This window comes from Falco naumanni, chromosome 2 (genome assembly GCF_017639655.2).
Source record: "Falco naumanni isolate bFalNau1 chromosome 2, bFalNau1.pat, whole genome shotgun sequence".
NCBI lineage: Eukaryota > Metazoa > Chordata > Aves > Falconiformes > Falconidae > Falco > Falco naumanni.
The window spans coordinates 34,931,037-34,946,820 of record NC_054055.1 but is presented as its reverse complement, the minus strand read 5'-3'; the positions used below and the strand labels follow the sequence as shown (position 1 = coordinate 34,946,820).

At 35.8% G+C, this 15,784-nt stretch overlaps 1 protein-coding gene across 1 annotated transcript in view; it reads right to left on the bottom strand.

Moving 5' to 3' along the window:
• Positions 1 to 15,784, bottom strand: part of VWA8 (von Willebrand factor A domain containing 8) — a 182,041-nt gene that overhangs the window by 124,048 nt on the left and 42,209 nt on the right. Inside the window, exons 10-14 of the mRNA XM_040583980.1 lie at positions 11,957 to 12,088; positions 10,528 to 10,662; positions 10,368 to 10,445; positions 5,376 to 5,536; positions 4,486 to 4,599 (exon numbers count right to left, since the gene is read on the bottom strand). Of these exons, the coding sequence (XP_040439914.1) occupies positions 4,486 to 4,599; positions 5,376 to 5,536; positions 10,368 to 10,445; positions 10,528 to 10,662; positions 11,957 to 12,088 (620 nt within the window). The remainder of the gene's footprint in view (positions 1 to 4,485; positions 4,600 to 5,375; positions 5,537 to 10,367; positions 10,446 to 10,527; positions 10,663 to 11,956; positions 12,089 to 15,784) is intronic.

Below are 15,784 nucleotides of genomic sequence, written 5' to 3'. Positions count from 1 at the left end.
AATATAATTTATGAATAATAGTGTCCTAACCTGAAAAACTTCAAAACAATCTGAAAACTGAACAATACTTTCCTCTTTGTCCAGCACTGCTAATAATACCGCCACGGTTTAAGCATGTTCACATTCTCTGCTGTAATACTGTTTACATTTGTACACAAAGGGATGTGATTTCTTTAGACCATAATGTGATCTGAAATACCATCCCTTTACTCAAAAAAATACCTCTTATCAGGGTTGGAAATGAAGTGACGGGTTATGCAGTATTCTCCTTTCTATTCTACTACACATGTAAGTATTATTACTATTGAAGCACTAAAAATTCAAGGCACTAAAACTGTGTTGGGTTTTTTGTTGTTGTTTTTTTGTTTTTTTTTTTTTTACTATCAAGCATTTTCATATAGGAACATGAAAGCTTAGTACAAAATGTGTCTTGCTTGTCTCAAGAAGGGAGACCCTAAAACTTCTCCATAAGTATCTTAATTTTTACTCTTCTTAGAAATGGGGGGAAAAAAATATTTAGGTGTGTCAAATCCTATTACAAACACAGACTAAAAAAAAAAATACATATATGTATACAGGAGTTTTGGCTCATCCATTAGGAATAGTACTCCTTTTCTCTATAATAGATTGAAATGGAAATTCTGTTTTAAAATTCCATTCACAAAGTACTGAGTCCAAGTAGTCTACTGAAAAGCATTATCAGTTGTTCTTTTCCATTATGAAAGACGCATCTGTTTTTACATAACTTACAACAGCATCTGGCCACCTCATTAATGAGTCTTAAATGAAGGGAACAGAGAGTAACAGTGAGTTATTTTGTATTTATGCATAATTAGAAGCAGCACAGAAGACAGAAACTGCAAACTATACTACAAATAGTCACTACAATCAAGAACACTCACACACAGCAAAGCTGACCCAAACGGGGGGCAGGAAAGAATTACATACTCCACATGCTCAGTTTCTCTGACACATGGCAGTAAGGTATCAGTTCTTCCATATCACAGCTGCCTTCCAGTCTCCAGTTATTGCTTTTCCTGAAATCCTGAAGATGGCCTTGCCCTCTCATAATCTACTGATTTCCTAACGAAGCTTTTGGCTTCTTTCAAATTCTAGTCCTTCAGAAACTCCTTTTTCTCTTGATCTCATACCTCTTCTGTTCATGACTATTTTCAGCTACTTCATTCAGGTTCTGCCTGACTGCTTAATCTTTCAAAACTCTGTCATGCACTTTCACTGAATCATTGATGTGCCTCTCAGTACGTATTTTTTTCTTCCTCTGTTTTTCGTAAGAACTATGTTAATACATGACATCAGGTAGCTAATAGAAATGTTAATAACAAAATAGAAAGTCACTTATGTAACTTAATGTGTATTCTATGTACTATATTGGTTCCCAAATGAAAATTGAGGTTGAACGAGTGAGACTCAGGGGAAAAAACTCAGAATAAATCTCCTGATTAAAAGAATCAAGCCTTGAAACCACTTTCTATAGGGAACTCCCTTACTGGAAAATTAACAGTAGTCTTAATGTGCCACTTGGACACTTCAGACTCAGTCCCAGCAGAACTAGGAATGACAGCATATATTCTGCAGGCCTGGCAGAGAGCAACTGTACCAAAATTACTTTAGTCAAATCCAGTAAATCAGGATAAGTAAAGCTCTCTTTTTGCCTAACATCAGAAATGCAGCTAAAGCCACAAGCCACAGCCATTGACTTACAGCAAAAGAGACAACATTTCTCATCAATATGGAAAGCATCTCCCAATCATGACTCAGAAGCAAGAATCTGTCCACCCAATCTGCTAATAAATTCAAGGTACAACATATTCTATATAACATCTCCAAAAGGCCATCCTTGCAGACAAATGAGGGGTGGTTAGCACCATCGTTTTCTTAGTCTGTGATTATATCAGCTGTCAGTACACTAAATATCATTTGATGAGAAGATGTCTGTAGAGAAGTGTAATCTGCACAGCCATTCTGCAACACTGGAAGGTACTGAAGCTTGCAGTGACAGGTGACTGCTGCTGAAAAGGATGAGTAGCAGGGAAAAATGCTGTCCTGGAATCGAAGAGCAATTACTGACATTGTATCCTGGAGCCAGTGAAAGGTAGTGATGTTTTCAGAGTGTGTAAGGGACTAAAACCAGGATGAGGTCCTGAAACACTTTCAGCTCCTCACAGGTTGATGAGAACAGTGCACTCTCTACAGAGGGAGTAGTTCAGTATGCCAAAGCAGCCCATAGCCAAAACCAAAGCAGCAAATACATGCTTGCATTACCTTACCCAGGCTTCTTTTGGGTAAGTCTGTACAGAAGAAAGCTGAACAAGGGCCAGCCAGATCGAATGTTTCACCTCGGAGAAGATGGGATTCTCAGCACAATGGACTTCAGCTAATTCAGTACCAAGAACTTTCATCTGTATCCCAGATAGTGCTAAATAGTCACACTGAGCTTCCAGAGGCAAGAATGACACACAGTGGGGTTTCTGTTTGTTTGTTTGTTTTTAAGATCAAGTACTAATCAGAAATGTATTCCTGACAACAGCTACACCTCATTTATGTCTCAGAGGGTGAAAGCTCATTGTCAGTCAAATAGATAATTAAGAGCTTAGCAATCCACAATACACAAAGTTGCAAAATATTAAGGTGGCTAGGTAAAAGCAGTACATTGTTAACTCAAGGAAAGGGGGACAGCATTCCAAGGAAAGCCAAGCACTGAACAGTGGAACCAAAAGGTTACTCAATGACACTAAAGGGAAATGTCTACAGAGGTGGGCACAGCAAGAAGATGGATCTACCGAATGGTCATTAAAGATGACAGCTTGGATAGTTTTCACAGTCTAAGAAATAATGAAGGTCATAAGGGAGTCCACTGCCAAAAGAGCCATAATTACAATAAACAGGGAGACGTAGAATCCAGATGTAAAGCTCTTTTCTTACGAGAGAGATTTGATCCAGGAAGAGCGGTAGTACTGAAGATGAATGTGTGATGAATTGCCTGGGTTTTTGGATTGTATCGGCAAGAACTAAAGGTTACCGTACAGTAAGCAAAACAGCAGAGATGCTACCCATTCTGCCTGAAAGCACCTTGGACAAGACCATGAGCACAGAGCAGGGAGAAGACTCACACAATGACTAGATGTACTTTGAAGTACAAAGTCCAACATAAAGTTGGGATACCATCCAAGATGGATCCTCGGAGCTTTTTTGCTTCTCTTTTCAAAGTCTGGGCTTAAAATCCTGATAAACAGAACACTTCCCTGATACATACTTCTTCACCCAAATAAAATAAATGCAGGAAATGCCCATCTAGCTGGATGTGTGGCCTCAGCAGAGTGGATACAATTTGCAACAAGTAGGCTTAGATTACACCACACCTACAAAAAAATCAAAATAAATTCTATGGAAGACTTAAAATGAAATTTGTTTTGGTTTTGGGTGTTTTTTGAGGGGAAAAAAAACCCCAACAAAACCCAAACCAACAAACAAAAACCCACAAGAAACTAAAACAAACAAAAACCTCACCACTGTATTTTGGATCAAAAGGGAAACAGAAATAACAAAACAACCAGGCAGTAAAACAACTTTCCTAAAGAGCTGACTACAAAGGAGGTCAAAGAAAAAATCTTATTCAGTAAGACAATTGAGAGAAATGGGGTGGGCACATCACAAATGCATCCCTACTACGACTGATGAGGCTTCCTCAAAGTTTGGGCACGTGCACACCCTGCAGTGTAAATATGAGCATGGACATCTGATATAAGACTTCAACTGTTTTTTGCACGTTAGGGTCATTTAAGAGTCACAGTATGTTTAGCTCCTTATATATTACTGAGTATTAGATCACATTTGTTTTGATGTACACTCAACAGTATCCCCCCCATTAACTAAACTTGGTCAGCAGTGTTTGACTATGTATCAAATATGGCCTCAGAGGACTAAAAAATGTTTCTGTCTGTGGAATGTTTCTAGCAGACAAGTGGAAGTGAAGAAACAAAAAGAATAAGCATAATGGGTCCCTACCCATCCTTAGGATTTCCTGCCCCATATTAGCTGTAAATTAAATACCAGCTTTCTAGCTAATGAGGCAAAAGTAAGTAACAAACTGTATTTAACTTCAGTTCAGTTTTATTTTCCAACATTCTTAACAAAACATTCCAAAATTAAATATTATATACCATTATTGCTATGTTTTTATGTACTTATTTCTCTTCAATTTCTAACTCCTTCTGTTCAAGGACATTCAATGTTTTCCTTTCAGTTCAAGCACTCTAAACAGGATATAATTTTCCCATGCCACAAAAAGAAAAAAGGTTATGAGGAAACTGATGTTTAAAACATGCTTCTCTTAACTATTATAATGTATCAGTTTAATAAGGAAGCATTTTTCATGTTTTTTTAAAGAAAAGGAAAAAAAAAAAGATTAAGCTCTTCACGGGATGAAATGCTGTTTGCATTTTATAGTTATAACTGATACTTTACCTTTCCTGTAGTTTCTCATCAGAGAGTTGTAACTCTTCTTTCAAGTTTTGGTATCTATCTTCCCTTAACAATCTGGTGCCATCATAAAGAGTCAGTTCTCTGTCATGTATTAGTCTATTTGAAAATAAAGAATAAGCTTTATATATCCTTTGATTACTTTTTAAAATACATACCAACTAGAGCTTACTTTTAAAGTGATTCCAGTCAACGTGGGTCATAGTAAAAAGTTATACCAATTTAAGATGCATCCAGGTGTGCAGGTAAAATAACATGCATAAGCAAACAGTGTCAGCGCATGGTCAGTTAGTCCAATTAGTTTAAATAGATATGGTAAGAAATATGAAAAATAAAAAAATTCTGTCTTACCAGTGGAACGTACATAAATGGCATGAAACAGCCATTTTGTTATACTTGTACCAAGTAATATATTAGTTTTGTCTCTTGAATATAAATATAAAGTATGCTTTCACATATAACCACAATGATCATATTCTAATTAGAAGTGGAATGCATGCAAAGTATTTTAAACATTTTCTGACATATAGCATTTTCAAATCATTGTGCAGATAGTACTGACTTTAGATTTCATAAATTTAGAGTACAATCTACCTCATTCTTCAATTCAGAATTATATTCTGATTTTACAAAAATTGTAAGCTGAAAACAACTATATTATTATAGACTTACAGAGAACATGAAATAACTGCTTCTAAGTATCGTATTTAAGACTGAATGTTACATATTTTATGAAACTTCAATGCTCAGCTTAATCTTTAAAGTATTCTTGAAATTTAATAGTCATATTCATCAGAAGGAAGTTAATTTCTCAGTATGCATGTGCTCAATAAACAGATCACACACAGCCAACTTATCCATGCTCATATCCTGACCTTTGAAGTACAGCTAGAGTGCCTGGGTTAATTCGATGAATGCCATCAAGAATAACAAGCTTTCCTTCCAGAGCAGCAGTAACAAGTGGCGATGGTCTCCAAGCAGTGTCTCCATTAGGAAGAGTATACCTTTGCTGTAGCAAATCTCTAGCCGTCATATCCTGTAAGTATCAATTCATCAGAAAAACACATTTATGCTCCTCATCTGCAAGTACATGCCTTCTCCTTAAAAAACTGCATTCTGTTTTTCCTGAGAATATATCCAAAGAAGATCAGTAGGAAATCTTCAATTACTTTTCCAAAGAGAATTAGAAATACACACCCACTATATTAAATAGTCTTTGGAAGTTCTAGACTTGCCAATATCACCTCTTTGAAACCAGAACAAAAGCCTTCCTTCCGTCCCCCACCCCCACCCCCCAAATGCAAACATATGACAATTTGTACACAGCTTTGTGTACAGAAGGGGGCAGCAGTCTACACCTGGAACAAACAAGTCATTTCATACAGAAGTCACCTGGAAGAAAAAAGATTTCATCAGTAATCTGGAACACAAACCAGCATGACATTCCACCTCTCAGCAGGAAAATGCAGTGGAAGCATCAAAGAATAAAGGACAGAGGAAGAAAGAAGCCAGTAATGTGTAAATTATCCTAACATCCTAAGTACCCAGTATATCACAGAATAATGCTCAGGGACAAATCAAAACCAAAGGCAAAACCTAGCATATCCTCCAGCAAACATATTTTAGATGTTCCATTATAACAGGTAAGCACTAGAGCAACAAAGATGTAATAGCCATTTTGTGACCTGGAGGATGAATTCCTTCCTCAAGCTGTGCTGTGAACACAACTTAACCTAAAATCAGATGAGAAAAATATTTTCTATTGTAGCTGTAGTTTTTGCATATGTCCTTTTCACAACTATAAAACCTTTGAACTTTAAAGAATAAAAATAGAACACATTACGTCATATGGCCTGAATCATTTCCTCTTCCCACATTTCCTTAAAAGCCTTAAAATAACAGGACAAAGTCTAGTCCCTTTACATTTCTAAAATTTAAAGTCACACATTCAAATCCACCAAATAGACTGTATTTTTATTGTTGTATTTCTGGTTTTTTACTGCTGTGTTTGCTCTTTTCTATATTATTAATGAATTAGACTAAAGCTGGGATATGAAACATTTTTATCAAAGCCAGAGAAAAATGTGGTTTTCGGACTTGCATCAAAGTGTGCATTCAGTGGCTAGAAAATGCTGTATAACTGAATATTTAACTAGCACACCTCTGATAATTCATCTCTAGAGAAATGAAACAACATACAGTATGAACCAATTGGGAGCCTATTACACTATACAGAATGTTCATCTGTAATTCCAACAGCCACTTGAGAACCATGCATTAATTTTCTGGAGATAAACTCAGAAGTATATTTTGCTGCAAAATATTTTCTGAAATATTAAATGAATTAAATGGTTGAGTGAGATTCAATTTAGTAATTCATTAAAAAGAAGTATAAATTGCTAACACCTGCACAGTTTCTGTAAGGGACTTGTTTCACGGCAAAGTACCTGCCCAGTGATTTACTGTTTCTATTTACTTACTCTAAACCAATTTTAATATATGATACTAAAAATACAACATTATGAGACAGAATGTTATAATACACTAACACTAAAAATCCCTCCCTTTGGAGTGGAGGTAAGAGAAGCACATGAATTATTTTTTTCCCCTTACTTTGAGCAAAGCAATGGCGACATTATATTGCCTTGTGAAACAAAACGCTTATTTCAATTTGTAGCAGTCATTGTAACTTATGTGTTGTACACTGTGGGGTTTATTTTCTAAAAAATCTTGTATACAGGAAAAAAGCTTAGGAGAGAAAACAAGTAGGATAACTTTTGTTCCACTCCCTTCAGCAGCCACAGCAATATAAGCCCCCAAACTAGCATCTTCTCATGGCTCAAAGTGCTAATCATGTTCTTGGCAATTATAAGGTGAAAAATCTATGTTTCCTGCTCTTCATGCCAATTTGGACTCATATTTTGTTAGTATTTCTCAAATAAAAAATTGGAAGGTATTTTTAAGGAAAAACTATGAGGTCATAAAAAAAAAATTAAAAAAAGAAATCCTAGAAACAAAAACATCACAATACACAAACACTAGAGATGTGCTTAAAAGACTGTTTATACTGGGGAAGAAGAGGACGGAAAACTCTTACAACATCACTTTGAATGCTGCTTTATTCCATCACCACCACCACCTCTTCCCCCCGGAACTCTGGGGGGAGAAAATGTTTTCTTTTAACCAATTTAAATGAAAAGTTCCCTAGCTACAGTCCACAAAGAACTAGCTGGCTGCTGCTTCTCATTTACTGTTGCTTAACTGCATTGAGACAACCTAAAACCAAACCTGTTCTAATCAGATGTTTCCTTTGTCAGCAATTTGCCTGCATGGAATTGCATATAATAAGTCTGTATGATGATGTAGATACCACAAATGAGACAGGAATTGTTCTTTGAGCCAACTGTTAGTATAAGAGATGATCTATGTGCTCAAAAGGTTTGGGAACTCTTGGTTTAGCTAAATTTGATTCTCACAACATGAAAAGTTTTAGAGGTTTTTTTCTGTGAAATCAATATAAAGAGCCATGCCTTTTCATACTACTCAAGTCCTTGAATAAACTTCAGAGGGAAAGAACAATGATGCAAATATTAAAACTAAAAGTAAACATTATGTAACAAAATCTAAGAATTCATTTCCTCACAGAGCCTGAAGAAAAATGGTGCTACTGCTTCAGACCAAGATGCCCCACTACTTATCTATATGCCTGCTGAAGTTACTGGGGAAAAAAATGAATAGGACAAATAAAAACCTCCTTAATTTTAGAAACGGATTTAGAACAATATGGTGCGTGCCTCAAAAAAATCAAGACACTTTTCTGAACTAAAGCAAAAAAATCTGCTAAATTGACAGCATTATCAAACTTTTCATAGCCTTCATTGCTGAATTACTTTATTAATACATTTAACATTTATTCTGTCATTAAATTATCCTATTACTTTGCTATGCAAAACCCCTGATATGTTATCACATACTTTAAGAAAAACGAATGCATTCTTAAAATTCATCAGAAGATGTAGAGCTCAGCTACACTCAATCATTTTTAATACACTGCTTCCTGTAAAATTTTTTGAGATTACTGAAGACATTGTAGATAGGAAATATCTGTATGTATAGATACACACATGGATCTTAGGCAGACTTGTCTACACAGGAATTTATAGTAAACGAGCTCATAGTCTTTTATTTGCCTTAGTGATAGTGTTTGGAAACACTATCACCAAAAAGCCTCTCCATAAAAACGCTCAGCTCTCTGAACTTGATCAAATCCTGGTGAAACCAAAGGAAAGGTTCACTTCAGTGGGAAATACTTCAAACTCTTGGCCTAGGTTTTATTTCTGTAGGAATTACAAATCCCTCTGAAAGTAAGATGTTTACTGAGTAACTAATTTAATTGTCAGTTCTTCTCATGTGTCTCCAAAAAGGAAGTCTACTGCTCCTATTCAGTGAAGCCACACTAATTAAAGGTAGAATGTTGAAAAAGAAGGGCCATGTTTTTAACCAAATAATTGTTTAATATTGCCGGTGAGTACCCAATATCACATTGCATGCAACAAAACAACTTAGGGTGTACCTGTGTTTTGCAACCCATCAGGTTACAAAAAAGTCATTTTCCTGGGATGTTTTAAAAATGTGTTTACAGTGCCAAGTCCAGAAAGAAGTACGCAGTCTAGCTGGACACACTCAGTTCTGGCTCAGAATCTACACACCTATCTTAATACACCACTGTATAGAAAGTAATAGGTACTGCTGTGAATCCAAGTATATTATTATGAATATGACAGTGCATTGATGAGGCTCTATAGGTTTGGAACCCAAACCTGGCCAAGTTGAAGCGTAAGAAAAGGGTACAAGTCGTCTGTCTAACTCCATCTACGGAAGCAGTTTCAGAGTCTGCGCCTTTATCAATTGAAGCCATATAGGGGGAAGGAAAAGCAGTGGGATCCTGTGTAAGGAGGTCTTCAACATTGCAGGAAGACATAAAATAGACTGTCTGTCCTTTTTCATCATCAGGAATATTTCTCTTTTCCCTCTCTTTTCTGTCTGTTTCAACACTTCAAACTCACCACCCATTTCTGTCAGGATCTCTCCCCACATGCTGTTGAACTAAAAAAAAAAAAAAATTCCCCAGAAACATAAAACCCATTATGTATTCTCAATACAATAAACTCTTCCATGATAAAAAAAGTGTTGACAATAGAGACTTCCATTAAAGATTAAATAGTATATTGAATAATTAAAAAAAAAAAAAAAGGAACTACAAAAGGTCTTCTGGAAGCATTCAACATGCATGAATTACAAGTGATCACCACTCTGAGCTAAACACAGAAAACATACTGCAAAATGGAAAAAAAAAACCACCACCAAATAGGAGAAGACACAGAAGACGAAGTTTTCTTGATGACACTCAATCATCCCAAATCACAGAATGAGTTGACAATTCTCTGTGGCTAGGAGAGAGACCATTTTGTTGCTCCTTCACATTCACAATGAAGTCAACAAAATTGAAGGAAAGCAGTATCAGGGCTAGTTTATATGTAATAACACTGTACTATCTGTATTGCTTCAGAGTACCCCCTCTATTTAGACCTGCAGTAAGAAGAGATTTTAGATGAGCATTCTAACACAGAGATTAAAAAATGCTAATGATCAGAAAACTTCAATAACTTTGAAATCTTTGCTATCCTTCATTTTTTTAACCCATACTGGTGATTATCAGTGATTTTAAAAGCTGCAGCTATGTATGAACACAGCTGCAGGTTTTAAAATCACTGAGAGAGAAAGAGAATATACACAAAGGATCAACGTCTGTGTATTATATTTTAGATCATATTTCAAGCATGATCATAAGCAGACAGTTTACTTACCTGGTAAAGCATGATAGGTTCTATGCTGTATCCCAGCATATCAGCAAACTCCTTAGCAATAACTGTTTTGCCACAGCCCTAAAAAGTTAAAAAAAAAGAGAACTAGATAACATTCTAAGGAACTTGGGGAAGGAGGGAGAAAATAAATTTGAATTCTTACTTTTCCTCCAATTAAACACATATCTTTAACCATATGGGATTGCATCATTTCTGCCAACAGTCTATTATGGCTGGAAGTCCTTACGAAAGTATCTGATCGAGGATGCTTTTCTAACAGCCCAGTCCCAGCTGGAACCTGTAAACAAAAAAAAAGAAGAAAAAAAGAAAAATAAATAAATAAGCTACACTGTAATAACTTAGGCTTTGTATGGACCAGGTTATGCTTCTCCAAACTACTGTAATATTTTGCTGACTGTCATCCATCAAATCTAAATCTTTCACTTAAAAAATATTCAATCATATGATTTCAAATAGACAACCTCCTTTACACCTCCCTCACCCACTCTTCATGAAAAGAAAACCCACAAAAAACACCAAAATGTGAACCAATTCAATTACAGCACTGGGGTCTTTAAGGAACTTGAGGCTGTTCATGCTAGAGACAAAATATAAAACCCACAATACTTCTTGCTCATCAGAGAAACACAGAAGAGAAAGAGCAATTTGTATTGTGAAAATCTGAAGGAACTACTTTGACCAGAACTTTGGAGAATTTCAGCTGTTCTCCATTTTAAGGCAACTGCTCTATTTCCACTTCCCGTTCTAGTCTGGAAACTGTTTCACCTGCAAACTCCTTATGCCCTCCTGTTCCCAAAGAGACATTCTGCAGACCTATTTCCAGAAGTTATCACCCACATGTCAAACAAAAGCAAAAATCTTTCCCTCAGAAAATTGCTGCATCGGGCCCTACAAACTCACCTTTTCCTGACAAATTCCCATTTGCTGCTGTTCCCCTTTTCACTTCATCATGATACAAACTCTGAGGATATTCCTCACCAATGTGAATATGATCTCTTTATGACTCCCACTAATTCACCTTCTTCACAGACTCTCTAGACCTCTCCAAATTCAACATCAACTTCACATTCTCAGATCAGCATCTGTTTCCTGAATAAGACCTTATTTCACTAGCAGGTCAAACTTCATTGGAAGAAACTCAAACTAATCATAGTTGATGTGATTACTTTTGCTCCATTTTCACAACATCCTGTATCAGAACATTACCAAGCACTCATTAGATTTTATTTGGAGTGTAGACAGACTATTGTTTTTATTACAAGAAAAAGGGAAAGCAGCATCACGAGCATCCCAAGTACTCTGTTATTCTAAACCAGCATCTCTTTTAATAGAAGAAACTTAAAATGAATCACATATAGGAAAGTATGAGTTTATCTAGAAATAAAATCTTGCGTATCCATAATCCAATATTCCAGTATCTAAATGCTTTTCTAATAAATATCATGTGTTACTCTACCAAAAATATTCAGTGCAAAAGAGTTTTAGCATCAAATGTCAAATTCTTGATAAGATGAAAACAAGTTAATGATATCTAAAAACATACACAGTTTGATGGATATATAAATTCATACCTGGAACGTCACTTCTTTTTCACCAATCTGGACAGTTACATCAGCCTTGAAGGGTTTGTTTCCATGTACATTTTCTACTTTTGTAATCCTTCTGGGAAGCAAGTGACTTTCTGAATCTTGAAGCTCAAAACGCTGTAGAATTAGGGGGTGGGGAAAATTAATTATTAAATACAGCTTTCTGATTTTTAAAACTGTTCTTTCTGAAAACAAGGCCAGAAGTATATTCAAGATTAATTGCTTGTGAAGTCCTAAATCCATTTACTCTAACTTTTACTTCACATACTGGTGTTCACATTCTTGATGGCCCATAAATTTTACATATAAAACCAAAGCAAAAAGATTGTATACCATCTACTTATTGACTCTAGTGACAGATGTAAAGTGAAAATGTCATATGGTGACTTTGCCAAGTCTTAGCCTGACAGACCAAAATAATAAAAGAAACAGATGATAGCCTTTAGCGTGTGTAATAATAGATCACCTATCTCTGCAGGTCATTACAACCAATTGCAGATTTGAACATCTGGCTACCAATAAAAATAACCACCAAATATTATGTTTACTTAGCTCCACAGCCTTATCATACAATGAAAATTGAGGACAACTTGTACAAATTAAGCCTTCAGCATGTTCTGGGTATATGAAGGACAAAACCCGTGAGATTTGTCTTCCCAATCTTTTGAGCATTATACTCTACATTTTATGCTGTATATAGAAAGCATGAAAACCATTTTAAAAATCCTGTTAAAAGTCTGTTTTGCTGGAGAAAAGGAAGTCATATCAAGGGGGTTTGTGCACAAAAAATCCACTAACTGAAACTACTGAACTCATGGAGCGATTTTATTCAACAGAGTGAAACCTGAGTAAACAAGAGAAAAAGGAGTATTATCCAACTCCTTAGAATTCTTAGAAAAAAATAATTTTTAAACAGAAGTCATTAATGTAAAATTATTCTTAAAAAGCACATCATTTTATTACTATTAGGATTCACAGCACTGCCTGTTAAGTCGAAAGAAAACTGACATGCATTCGTACAAACACTTTAACTCTGTTTTGCAAATTCCCATTCTGGAAAAAGAGCCTACAAAAGTGTCACGTTCAAACATGAATTTAAGATAAATGGGCTTTAGTAAAGGGCTGCACCAAATTGTGTTTTTATTGTAACAGCTGAGTCTACTTCAGATACCATTAAACATCTGAACAACAACAGAGGACAGGAATGCCTACTGAGTAGTATCTCAAACTATGATTCTAAGAAATTCTCCAACTATGATTCTGTGAAATGAACTACAGATGTTCTCACTCTTACGGCCATTAGTAAATTATAATATTCTTACTAAGTTAATGGCATTTTGCATAGGGCCAAAGCTGCTCATACACAAAATTGCAAACTGCCTGTACACTAAAATGCCTTAATCAGATACCAACAAAAGAGTGAGCAAGCAAGATTATCTGCACCAGCTGCCTCTGTATCAAACAAGGAAGATATGGAGACAGCAGCAGCAGACCTTATACATCCAAAGGTCTCAGGAATCTAAAAATTCTAGAGTGTTTTTCGGGGTTGTTTTTTTTGGTTAGGTTAGGCTTTGTTTTGGTTTTGTTTTCTTAAAATATTGTTTAGAGTTTTACAGCTAGCCTTTCAGACTGTAAATTAGGACAGTGGAAGAGCACTGTCTATCTCTGTAGAGGTTGTTACTGAATTTATACAGCTTTCATTCACCTAACTGAATTTGTACAATTTGAATTCACCACATGTAAGCATGGAGCTGCTGCTGAACTGGATAATGTAGTAGTTAAACAAGTTACCACGCTATACCTGGACAGGAGCAGCAAACAAAACTTTCTGCGGCTTTCAGAGTAAGACAGATCTCTTTTGATGCAGTTCTTCATTTAGAATTAGGATAGCTAGATATGGAATCAGTGGCATGTAATGGATGTACAATACATTAAACATACTGCTGCCTGAGCCAGAAGCAACTTCCCCTATACAAAGTCCAAGTTGATAGCTGCAAAGGAAAAAATATTTGTGGCTTGGAAGGACAACTCTTGAGCACATTCAGTATCAGAAAGTCTGGGAGATACTTGGAGAGCCAGAAGTGGGCAGCCTCATTGTCTCAGACTCAAAAGGAAAGAAAAAGACCAGCTGCCAAAAACAAGGGAAGTGGTTTGGCAGTCCATAATCATCAGGCCATATTCTGCATGCCTACAAACATGTGAGAAAAGGCAAACTGTAAGAACTAGAAAAAAAGACGAAGAGGAATTCTGAGCACTTAGAAGTATCTAATGATCAGTAATGTCTCAGCATGGAAACTGCAAAGAATATGCTGGTGATCCAGCTGGACAAAAGAATAGAGCGCTTAAATGAGATGGATTTGCAGGTAACTGCTATGCTGAACCACAAGACAGCAAAGCTATCCAAAAGAAGCATCCATAGGCAACTGATCTTTCCTGAAGATTCTCTGCATGGGAAGGAAAGAGATTTTTTCAAGGAACAAGAGGACTGAACTGTTTCACAAGAAGCAAAATATGAACTGCTACTGCAAGATGCAGTGGATAGACAGATGAAGTCAAGACAGATTCCACTACAACCGTATGTATTGGCACTAAAGAGCATTCCTTTATGCAAAACCCCAAAGATTATAAATTACTTTGGGGGGAGTAAGAGAGAAACAAATCCTTCCTTCCAAAATCTGCAACAGAAATATCTTAGAAGTGAACAGAATTGCCTAGACAAGAAAAAAAGATTCCAGTTTTCTGAACTATTTGTCCACTTTCTATGAGGGAGTGCCTATGTAGTCTGAAGATTCCCTACTGCAAGGCAGGGTAAGTTTTCAAGGAGGACGTCAGGTAAGATTAAAGTGGGTGTGCAAAAGTGAGGCAAAGGGAACAAACAAGTTTTTATCTGATATAAGATCAAGACAGTAAACAAAGAATTAACCAAGACATGAAAAAAAATTAAGAAGTTCTAGAACAGTATTAGTTAAACACTTTGATAGTAGGCTAAAAGGGACTTGCTCATTTATTAAGATGAATCTGATCTACATGTTGCTTTTAAAACCTGATAGGAAGACTCTCTTGATTAGAAGATTAAAAAGAACCAAAACTGTGCGTGCTTCTGACACTGGGGAAAAAAGGCACACAAAACGCTCATGAGAATTGAAAAAGCAAACCCAACATCTCTGAAGAATCTTAAGTAATATATTAAAAGCTTACAGAACAATGAAGAAATAAGTATAGAACAGTTGGGGTCTCTTGTGAGCCATGAAACACAGCCTAAATGAAGATGATGATGTTTATAAATGCCTATATATAGTAGCATACAGGAAAAACTTCAATACTCTAGGAAACATAGGTGCTTAAGCTTGTTTTGAAATGTTTAACTGGAGGCTGTTTTCCTTGAAAGCAGTGATTTCTCTATATCTTAATCTTGTAAAGAAAAAGCTTAAATAAATTTTTTATTTAATTTTGTAATCACATTTCGAATGTTTAACTGTCAAAATAATTTGTCATGCCAAAATTTCATGCAAGCACAGAATAATTTTAAAGGCCAGAATTCAAACCAAGTCATATTTTATTTTGCAAGATCTTCTAAATTAAGATCTTTGTACACAAAGGCACATAATTCTCAAGTTTATTTTAGTACTTCTGTCCTGTCTGTTGCAAGCTAATGAACTAATGAATGCTGGAAATTTTACCACTTGTACAAATGTTCTGTATCATAAACACCTTTCAAGATCACTGCTAATGCTGGATTAGTGTGCAATCCATAAACACTTTTTTTGATGCTAACTGGTTTCAAACAAGGCCCCACATTTCAAACCATCTTTA